The sequence below is a fragment of the Cucumis melo genome, chromosome 6 (assembly GCF_025177605.1).
Source record: "Cucumis melo cultivar AY chromosome 6, USDA_Cmelo_AY_1.0, whole genome shotgun sequence".
Lineage (NCBI taxonomy): Eukaryota > Viridiplantae > Streptophyta > Magnoliopsida > Cucurbitales > Cucurbitaceae > Cucumis > Cucumis melo.
This window is the reverse complement of record NC_066862.1, coordinates 5,515,378-5,527,302: the sequence shown is the minus strand read 5'-3', so window position 1 is coordinate 5,527,302 and position 11,925 is coordinate 5,515,378. Positions and strand designations below refer to the sequence as shown.

The 11,925-nt window shown below is 32.4% G+C and overlaps 1 protein-coding gene across 1 annotated transcript; it reads right to left on the bottom strand.

Moving 5' to 3' along the window:
* Positions 1-1,377: 1,377 nt before the first annotated feature.
* Positions 1,378-8,163, bottom strand: LOC103483902 (prefoldin subunit 3). Its single transcript, XM_008440746.3, has 6 exons — positions 7,952-8,163; positions 7,215-7,272; positions 4,250-4,327; positions 2,963-3,082; positions 2,753-2,854; positions 1,378-1,991 (listed from the first exon to the last, which is right to left on the bottom strand). The coding sequence occupies exons 1-6, from the start codon at positions 8,095-8,097 to the stop codon at positions 1,911-1,913; spliced, it is 585 nt and encodes a 194-aa protein (XP_008438968.1). The 5' UTR covers positions 8,098-8,163; the 3' UTR covers positions 1,378-1,910.
* Positions 8,164-11,925: the final 3,762 nt, after the last annotated feature.

Sequence of the window (11,925 nt, the reverse complement as noted above, 5' to 3'; positions counted from 1 at the left end):
TGCATCACTTAAAATTACTCAAAAACAAACTTTACATCACTCGAAATCAATTTGATGATTAAATTTACACGTTTAAATATGTTTTTTTTTTATAATACTAAGACTGAATTTGAATGAATAAAAACGCTTTTCAAATAACAAAGGTAATTTCGACTATTTCAAGACTAAACAGTATTTCTTGCCCCAAACGTCGTCTTGGAAAAAGTAAGGCTAAGTTCCTTTTTATTAAGCTGCTTTGGATAATTCCAATCAAAATCCACTTTTAGTTCATCGTCTGAAAACAAACTCAGCCGAATTGCATATTCAATTTCACTGTTCAAACACGAAAATCATAATTACCCAAAAAGAAAAAAAAGGAAAAGAAAAAGAAACAACTAAAGACAGAATATAAATGTCAGCTTTGGATTTCAAAAGTGAAATGATTCTTCTTCTCCTTATTATTATTATTATTATTATTTGGTGTTGATGATTTTAAGATGATCTTAGAATTGTAAGGAGTCAAAAAGTAGAATAATTTTCACACTGCCCATCAACCATCATAATAATACATAGAAACACATAAACATTTTCATAAGCTTCCAGATCTTACAACCCTTTTTAGGAACTTCTAAATTAACTTTATATGACTTTGACATCATCAGACCACTTTTTGTTTTTCTTTTTATTACTTCTTTTTCTTCTCTACTTCAATTTCAATTTCAAATTTCAAAATTTCAAATTCCAATTCTTCGCTTACATCTTTTCACCACGTTAAAGGGTTATTTTACACCTTTTTTTTGTATTTAATAACTAATTAAATAGTGGATCATATGCAAAAGTCAACTAATTAAGATATGTTTTTTAAATCAACGAATCAAAAGTTCAAATCTCCCATTAAAAAAAGGATAAATGATAGCATATTTTGTAAGTAAAAATTTGGCTAATTTGGCAATTGGTAAAAGAAGAATAGCCGAAAGGAAAAACACAAATAGAGAAAGTGGGAAAAGGGGCCAGACAATTAGACAATGAAAGATCCACGAAAAGGAACTTCATTGCTTCTAAAACCGAGTACATATTACCGTTGATATATATATATACCAACTGTTTTAAGCCACATCAAAAGTTAAAAATACCTCAAATCACAATTTTAACATGAAAGGGAATATAAACATGAATAGAGCATTGTAAGATTTTAAAAACAAACACACAAATATCATAATTTCTCAAATAAAATTGCGTTTTAACCAAATAGAGGACTTTTCTTCATTTTAGAACAAAAATCAACCAAATAAAAACTTATTCAAAGGTCATTCTACCTCCTTTAACCCATTTCTCTAATGAACTTTTCTTCGAAAGAAAAAAAAAATGTTAGGTAATTTTCGATGAACAATCCAAGTCTTCTTAAAAGAAACAATGACATAGTTAAAATCACTTCTAAACATATCTTTTCTCAAGCCCAATCGCTTGAATATTCAATTTTACATTCTCGAAAATTTAGAACACAAAGGCAGAGAGTTATAAAACCCCTTAAATAACACAACCAAGACGCCCATCACCTTGAAAATTACAACAGAATCTAACAAATGTAAGAACAGGCAAGGCACAAAATGCTATCTAATATATATATATAAAAGGGGGGAAAACTCATCCTAGAAATAGGCATCAGTGCGCATCACTTCTCTTCTACAAATGATATTGCCTTTTTTTTTTTCTTTTTTTCTTTTTTTTTTTTTTGTGTTATGGGGAGTATTATGTGAAAGTGTAGGTGCGCTTAGAACCCACGAATGAAAAGGTTCATTTTCCATTGACAATGACAAGAAAGGGAAATTTTGAACGGCCTAAATTCAAAAGGTATGGATCAGGACGGAACTGCCAATCAGGAAATGGATTCTCTGCCAACAATGGAACTTTTTAGGGCTGCCCATGAAAACTTACGAGTCTTCTACACTGGCGCCAGCTAGCTGAACTCGACGCTGATGAACGTCCCAGTTGTAAACACGAGCTATTGTCACCTGCTTACAGAATTGTCACAATTAGTGATTCACTAAAAGTGGCACTTTGAAAGTTGTGTATTTATTATGGTTTGTATCCTGACGAGTCAGCAAAACATCACGCATAACAAATTAAACTAGACATAAAATTGAACTACGATCTAAAAGGATGGTGAATTTCACGTATATGTGTGTGCACACGCTGCAGTGGCCTATGAGATACAAGGTTGAAAATTTAGAGACTATAACACACATTTTAAAGCTTGTAAACCACAAAAATGAGCTTAGGTCGATAGTATTGACATGACATCTATCCCTGAAGGTTGGACATTCAATCCCTCACCTCGTAATTGTACTATAAACAAAACCCTTGAAAACCTTCCGACACAACATCAACACCTTGAAGATTAAACTAGTGGTTTAACCTTTTCACTTGATATGAATATAGTATATCTTAAAACTATTTAGTATCATTGGCTACCTACAACGAAACGCTAGGATTTGAGAGGCAACATTGAGTTTTGGATGATATGGCATCCAAATTAGAAAAAAACTTCTGAATTTGAATGTCTTCCTAATCCACATTCATTTCATGCAAATTCCAACAATTTTAGCGGCAGAGTTGTAACTTGTAAGTTAATGACTTTAAATCCTGTCGAGTTAAGAGTTTCTAAACAATGGTTTATAATGCCTATCTTTCAAAAGGAAGCTTTCACATTGTTATGATTTTTCGAGCAGAAAATTTTCACCAAGACTAGTTTGCAACCGAAAGAGTTGCTTACCTGAGTTATTGTCACCTGGTCCCTCAAAAACTGTAGATCGGCAACAAGAACTTCTAAACTCGCTTTAGCATTATCCAGATTCTTTTGTAGAAGGGTTATGGCCTGCACCAGCAAACGTGAAAACAGCCATAACTAGTGTCCTTTATTCCAAAATTGGATAAGAAATGGAGAAAATAATTCAAGGGAATTTTCTTTAAAAATATCTGTAACCTCTTCATATGAATAATCCAGCATGACATTTGCACCAAGCCACAGACAAACTGAGTCAGTTTCCTCGATACGCGCCCGAGAATATATGCCTTCAGAGATCTCAAAATCTGCTACAAGTGGCTGTGCATGATTGCAAAAGATAAACAGATCTTAAGAAAATTCTAATTTAAGCTGGTAAAAGAAAGGAAATCTCATAACTCGATGCTGCTTAGAACTTTAAAAGTAGAAGCTTACTCTGAGAGCATAACAACAATCCACAAGCCACCTGGCTAGCTAAGGCTACTCAACAGTAAGCGATAGTCATTACTATTATTTTACCAAATTAATAATCATTCAGTAAGCCCTATCAGATTCCTATGTTACAGCCTTTGATCTTCGATTTTATCATCTTAGATTATGAGAACTGTATATAAACTACAATTTCATTGAAAGAGATGGATGCACATACAGCGTGAAAATTTACTAAAATTAAATAATGGGTTATTTAGAGTAATAGATTAATGAAACTTGTGCAGCTCGGTGTTTTTTCCCTCTCTCTCCCTTCATCTTTTTCAGCAGAAAATCATAGAGGAGCAGTACTAAAAAGAGTTGCCTTTTTCAATAAAACAATAAGACTTTCATTTGCAAATCAAGATTCTCATCTAGAATTTCCTTTGAAACTGAAATCCTCCCGGGATCAATTCTAATTGTCTATTTTGTTAATCAGATATTTAAAAAAGTTCACAAGCACGAAAGAATTAATGCATTGATGATTTTCAATCATGATTTGATAATAGTCCGAATTGGTTTACTTATGACAATTTAGAGGTTTAATTAATATAATTATAAGTCCCACACAATGTTTTTCAAGGCAAATCTGATGGAGAGTGCAAACACTTACAAAAGTTCAATGCTGCAATTGGTACAACCCCAAAAGTTCAGGGGTTAAAATTGATTTTTTCCCAATATGTATAGGTTTTCAGCAATCATATTTATTTCTTTTAAAAATTAAGTTAAAAGGGAAAAAATTGACACATGCATCTCACTTCTGGAAAGCAAGCACCCATAGGAAATTATTTAAAATTGCTGCTTCAAAAATAAATTTCAATATGAGATAATGTTTTACTTTTTTTTTTTTGGAGACCACTATTCATTGAGGAAATGAAAAGAGACTAATGTTCAAGGGAGACAAAAAAGAAAAAGAAAAAAAAGAGATAATATTATAGTGCAATTCATTAACTCAATTTGACAGCCACAAATCTGTAACATGGTATAAATAACCAAAACTATGGAAGACAAAAAACGAACCTCACCAGTGGCTGCCTCCTTCTTTGCTTGTAAAGTAGCAACTATATCCAAACACTTCTTTATGTCTGGGATCTTTGCCTGACAAAAAAAGGAAGGAAGGATAACAACAATGGATATAGTTAGGCCACGAGAAATATTTACGATTACACAAGACTAAGTAGTTAGACATTAAATATTGCCTTCACCTATGAGAAAATGTTAACTATTGCATAGGCTATATAATAAAAAACAAGCTACACATTTTTTACGATTGTCAAAACCCAGTTTTTTTTATTGAAATAAACGGCTTTCATTGAGAAAAAAATGAAAGAGTACACAGGCGTACAAAAAACCAAGCCTACAAAAAACAGGGAACCCCACTCTAGGCAAAGGGCCCAAGCCCAACCATACAAAATCATGTCAAGAGGATAATTGCAAAGAGTCTTCAAAAACGAAGCCCAAAGAGAACCATGATACTGAATAACTGACCAAATCTCCCCGCTCCCCCTTCCAACTCACCTAAACACCCTCCTATTCCTCTCATCCCACAGAACCCACAAGATTGCACAAACACAACACAAGCACGCAAAAAATAACCGACCTCTTTCCCCACAAGGCGGATTGAGGAGGAACCCCTCGATCATCCCTCTAACATCTCTATGACAAGCATAGACAATCCAAAATGTTGAAAAACATCATCCCAAATGCGACTCGCCAACTCAAATGCCAAAGAAGGTGATCCAAGTTTTCCTCCGCCTTTCAGCACAAAATACAACAAAAAGGACCAACTAAAGAAGGCAAAATCCTAGATAGCCTATCCAACGTATTGAGGCGACCATGAAGAACCTGATCTTTCTAGAGACCTTAATCCTCCAAACCAAGGAAAAGACTGATTCATCCACGGGAGTAGGGTTAACAAGACAATGAAAGAAAGACTTACAGAAGAATCCCTCCAAAAGAGAAGGACTCCAAACCCTCACATCTCTCCTCCGAGACAGAAAGAATGACTCTCAAGAAGGGAAATGAGAACTGCCACGTCTGACGATTCCTTATCGAAAAGAGCATGACGGAACCCAAAGGAAAAAGAACAAGAGAACCCATTCGGAACCAAAAAGTCAACCACAAAATGATTTTCCAAAGAAGACAAGTGATATGAACGAGCAAATAACCCAAAAAGATGTCTTTCCCTACCCAAAGGTCTTCCTAGAAATACATCTCTCTTCCCTCCCCCACCACACACCGAACCCACAGAAGAAGATCAAGGAGCTCTTTCGAGATATCTTTCTACAGATTCCAGTAAGTGCCTTTAACGTCCTAATCCAGCCACTCAAAAGGGTGAGGACCATGTTTACTTCCAATAGTCCTACGCCATAAAGAACCGGGCTCACTGAAAAAACACCAAAGCAATTTGGCTAAAAGGGCTTTGTTACGATTTCTCAGGTTTCCAATTGCAAGACCCCCTAAAGACAAACCATTCTAATGAGATGAGAACCTTTGCCTTTTCCTTCATCCACACCCTTCCAAACCCTTACACGCCTCCCCCCAAGCTTTAAAAAGGGAAAAATACATAAACTAGAATGCCATTCAGCACATACTTAATCAAGGTGAGACAGCCCATCTTAGAAAATAACCCCTTTTTCCACGACGCCGGCATCTTGCAGACTTTATCCACCACCGGATCCCAAAATGCACTCTCCAGATTATTCCCAATGGGGAGGCCCAAATAAGAGAATGGGAGTTATTCTAAGGAATCTGCCTAACTATAATGCTAAAAGCCAAAGACATGTAACTTCTTCGTTGTATAAAACACATAACTGCTACACACACAAGACATGTACCTGACTTTTATCCTTGTATGATAGGGTTCTACTAATCTAACTTAAGGGCTCACAAATGTAAACATGTTCTCAGCCAATGATCAGAAGAGAAATTGTAATTTCTCAAAGTCCATCCTCCCTTTGTTTAGAACTTTAGAATAATCTTGATGCCTAATATCATCAATTGTTTAACTTATACCCTGATTAGATATAATATTGGGCTATGTTATAGAAAATGCCCATGAACTTTGAACTTCATTTCAAAAATACCCTTGAATTTTAGCATCAATACCTTTGACCTTCAAAAAAAAAATGATTAAAAAAATCTTACCATTAGTAGATGAACAAAAAACTTCTGTTCTTCCCCACCTGCGAATTCCTCTTTCATGTAACAAATGAAACTCCCGTCCTAGAACTAGAAGGGTTGGACACTTTAGTAGTATAGAAGTCAAAACAAACTGGAAATGCAGGGTATCAAACCCCTTGGACGTGTTAGTTGTTAAGCCCAATCGATAGACAATATGATACAAAAGGAACTCCTTAACCTATCCCACTCCCATCAACTTCATGGTTTGCTTCAAACTCTAGGGTTCTATTCATTTGGCTCCCTAACTCTCTTCCCTTCTGACAAAAATTTTCACACTTTTGACCTCCCTCATCCAAATTCCCAACTTTCACTAAAACTTCAGTCCAGATTTCCATTTCAATTACCATTAAAATATAATTAAGGAGACAAAAAAAAAAAGAAAAAGAAAGGAAACCTCCCCAGCACTAAAATCCATGTTGTCCTCAACCACTTCAAATCTCAACTCAGATTCTCAATAGTCAATCCTTCATCGTCTTCAATGGAGGTCCCCACCATTCAATTTCCCTCCAATAAGGAAAATCATCCATTGTTTTCCCAGAAACACTTCCCCTCAAATCCAACGAAAACTACCATTAGGATCCCGATTGAAATCAACAGATAACCAATTCTTTATGGGTATCATTGAAATGGTACAAAGTTCGAGGATATTTTTCATAATTTCAATTTTAGTAATATGATGAGCAGAAATAGCAGGAACAATAATTTAAAACTACAAAAAAGATGAACATACACAAGAAAATTCTATTAATACAGAAAGCAGATCTTTAAAAGTTAAAATATTAAAAAGAAATAAAATGAAAACCTGCAGGTCCCTTTGTTGAGCAAGGAGTTTCATCTCAACTAATTTGTATTGCTGAAGTCTGCATGAGACATTTGTAGAGGATCATAAAATGAAAAACTGTACCAAAAGGGGGGTTATAAGACAAACATGAATATCTTCCCCCACGCACCCTATTATTTAAAAGAATAAGAAATAGTTGAATAAACCAGCATTTATTCGGTAATAAAATACTAATAATTTTTCATCGTCAAGATTAAATCCCACTTTAAGCGCAGAGAGTGTTCCAAGATTCACATAAATCGCACAAAAACAAAAACAACTTGATACTAAATTGAGCAGCTCAAAAGGAGGGCTCTTAATTACGTAGCCTGAATCCAGAGGATAGCAACAAATATAAACTTCGAGAAAACAACAAATGAAGAGATTCTATAAAGTCCAATACAATCTCAGCCACTAGAAAATCGTAAAGCTCCATAGAAGTAAAGCTGCAATACTACGACTAGTATCGATAATCAAAAAGTTCGAGTTCACTAACACATATATCAACTCCTCAATACACCTTAGTTCCAATTTGCAACCTACAACTTAGAAAATGACTTCAAAGTACCAGAGAGCAATAATAAAAATCACATCAATAAATGCCAGCAAATCACTGCAAGTTATAGAAAGCGAAACACAGATTCAAAAGCCTCGAGCAGACGCCAACTACACCGCCATTTCGAGATTTGAATCAAGTAGAAAGAAAAAGAGGAGAGTACCGCTCTTGAAGAAAGGCAAGGGCGGATTGAACATCGAGTTGTAACTGAGAGAGATAGGTACGAACATCCTCCACGAACTGAGCCGCCGGAATTCCTCTTCTGTCAGTGACGACGGCGCCGGAAGAAGAAGACGATTCGGAGGCCATTGCCGATTGGGGGAAAAAACCCAAAACCTCCACAAAATTAAAAGTAATAATAATAACAAAAACCAATCGGTAAATTGCTCTTTTAATTTATTTTCAGGAAAATGAGATTCAACGCCACAGTTGAGCGAGCGAGACTTACGATGATAAAACGACGCCGTAGAGATATGTAGTTGCCCAGCCCAATATTTAAATATGGGCTAAAGTTCTTTGGGCTTGGGCTGCCAGTACAAGAAATAATATCTTTTGGGCTAAAGGCTGGATGAATAAAGGAATACATTACATTAATGTGTGAACTTTTTAGCTTTTGTTAAAAAGACCTATTGGAGTTTGTTTTTCAACTAATGTGGTTGTCTATTTACAATTTAAGACTTGGCCCTAAGTGCAAATATATATTGAAATATATTGTGTTTTATATTGTATTGTCATGTGGATATAATTATTTGTTACAATATACTTAAGTTTTGTGTAATGGTTGTTATATGAAATGTTCTAAGGTGTATTTAAATAAGGAAAATAAATTTAAATAAATAAAAAATATGGTATTCTTTTCAACAAAATAAATGTATTTATCTCGGTAAGGAGTGTATAGCATTGTATACTGTGACTATGAAACTACTAGAAAAAAAAAAAAAATTGTCTATCTGTAATATTAATTGCATTAGAGTACGTATCAAATAACGAAATTGTTATGTATAGTAAAATAATGAAATTATTTACAAGATATAGCAAAAATATATGAGATAGAAGATATGCAAATTTTGAGATTAATAGTACAAGTTATACCGCTGGATTTCATGTTTTTCTACTTAAAAAGATCGTTGTATATTTTCTTTAAATGTTAACCTAATTGTAAATACCATAAAAGCTAAAGGCTCAATATTAAATATATGAAATAGTTGAAGGAGAAGAAGAAGGGTGTCGAAAAGAGAGGAAAGACACCCGTGTTTTTGTCGAATTTGGGAGAGGGGAAGGGATCGATGGAGTGAAGAGGAGAGAAATAGATTTGTTATTACTATACTTTAAATTAAAAATACACATCTTCTCAATAAAACTTTATCAATAATTAGACGAAGACATCAATCTCAAGATTTTGAAACCTAAAAGCTGAATTTTCGTATTATTCTCACTCCGTCAATTAGTTTGTTAAATAAGTTCAAAAAATGAAGAGGAATGTAATGACGTAAGGATGAAAGGCAATTTAATTCAATAATTCCCAGTGTGGACTAACCAACCAACCAAAACCTAAAAATTGACTAGCACTAAATATTCAAAATATTTTTCGAAATTTAAACATGCTATTGGTCGACTTTAACTAATCAAATTGAATAAACCTACTTGGTTTTATTCCTTTTTACTTTCCCTTTTAATTATAATATTAGAATTTTCAACTTACTCGATATCTTTAAGATTTTTTTATTCATCCTATAAAAAAGTTTAGAGTTATATTAGTACATCGATTAATTTTAAAAAATATAAAACATAGAACTAAAAGTTTATTAGATATCTATTTAGTATTTTTAATTAATATTTAAATTTTAGTAGATACATAACTTAAAGTTTAATGACACATCCAGCTATACACTAAAAATTCGAAAAATTAAGTTTGTAAATTGTAATTCAGACAAAAAAAAAATTTAAAGCTCCCATCCTATGTATCGTAGTTTTGAAAATATTTTAATTAAATGATAAATTTGTTAAAAATATTTACAAATATTAATGTAACTAAATGTTACATGCAAATGAGGTACATATGTGTGTGTATAAATGGTCATTTTCAAAATCCACTCAAAATTTCAAAGGACAAAGAAAAGAGAGACCAAGATTCATTGCATTTATTGAAGTTTGGAAGTTGGGGAGTCATAATCACCATAGGTTAATGGCAAATTGGAAAAACAAGATAAGAAAGAAGCCCTCACAATTTTCAAAAACTAACCCTTTTTTCTTTTTCTTTTTTTAATTGTTATGGATAGCAACGGACAAAATATAGTTAAAGGATGGAAGTTAAGCTAATTTTTATTAAATAATTTTAATGTATTACTATTTATTTATTTTTTTCATCGTAAAAAAACATAAAATTTTATGATAATAGAGTTCGTATCACTATATTTTCTAAATTGCAAAAGTAGCAAATTTAAAAGCAGATATCCATATGACAGCCCTCTAATTACTTGTCATATTTGCTAAATAAAAAAAAGGTGTACTGTTTTTTCTAAACTTTTTTGTCATCGAGTGCAATTTTTTTTAATCAAATAAAAAATATATTGAAATAATTTATGCAAAACCACCTAACAACAATTTTTCCAAAAAGAAAGGAACAAAAGTCCCACCACAACCGCTTCGACAAATGTTCATTTTTTCTACAAACATAGGCATTGAAAAATATAACAAAGTTTCTTACTTAGACGAAAAACAAAAGAGAGTGAAAAAACAACTCTAAATGCTACATGGGGGACGAGAATAGAAAATGCATTTTTTGTTTTCATCCATGCCTCATTTGTTAGCGTTACGTTGTTGTTATTATTATTGTTATATAAATACAATTCTCCATGGTAATCTCCACCTCAATTCCTATGAAAAAGTTGTAAGGATGGAACTAAATGAGAAGAAAAAGACAAATATAGAAGTCATTTTTGGCCTTGCCTATGCCCCTATGGACATCTCTATCCACAACCCATTGATTTTTTTTTTTCTTTTGTTTTCTTAATTATAATCTTATTTTGAAGATAATAAGGAAAAGAAGTGAAGTGACAAAATAATTACTTAATCAACAAAAGAAAAATAAATAAATAAAGAGAGAGAGAGAGGATGCTTAAACCAAATCCCACTTCAAACTAGCCTAGATTAGGTAAGATGAAGATGTCTTGATTCAACATTTAATAATACTTTATTATAAAAGAAAGAAGAAAAATTAAGCTAATCACAATGTAGTTTTATTCATTAATGATGCCTAGTCTATTTTAATTAAGTAGGTGGCTCCTCCTACCCTTCATCACTCACATATATTATTTAATAATATCTCTATGATATATGGAACCACTAATTTAAATAATTAATTAAAGTAACTCTATTTTACTTTTAATTAAGATTGTGATTTATATTATCTAATCCCTAAACTCACTACTAGTGCATTTCTTTTTTCTTTTAATTTCTTTCTAAGATTTTTGGCTATTTGGCTCTATATGTTTTTTTAGTTGGATTTGATGTATTTTGAAAAAAAAATTATGTAATCAATCCAAATATTCACATGATTAGATTTTGATATTGTTTTGTCGTTAAGATAGACGATATCAACCATTGCCAACTTGTTTGACTAAAATGTTAAATTATAAAATTAATTTTGGATATTATATTCGCTTCTTAAAATTTTATAGAAAATAACGTCGTTTTAAAATTGACAAATAAATTATCATTTTCTTTTTTATTTTAAGCTTACTCCAAGCACTTTTGAATTTAGTTAGCATTCATTTGATATAATATTTATGTCTCACGTTATCTATTTCTTATTTCTTAATTATCAAACAAGAGAACAAAAATATTATCAACGGTCTCTTCCTACTTATTTGATTGGAAATGTAAGATATAAACTACATTACATGTTAATGTCATATATGAAACATTTTTGCATGAGTTAGGGGATACACAACGAAGAAGTTTAGTCGCATCTAAATAAAAAATTGGTGAACCAATGAACAATCGATTTACTTAAATATCAATAGCATCGGTTATGAAAAACCTAAAATTTATAACCTTTTTTATGTTAAAAACATTTAAAAGTCAATTCCAAAACCTACCGTTCTATAATGATATTTTCAAATAATTATAAATATA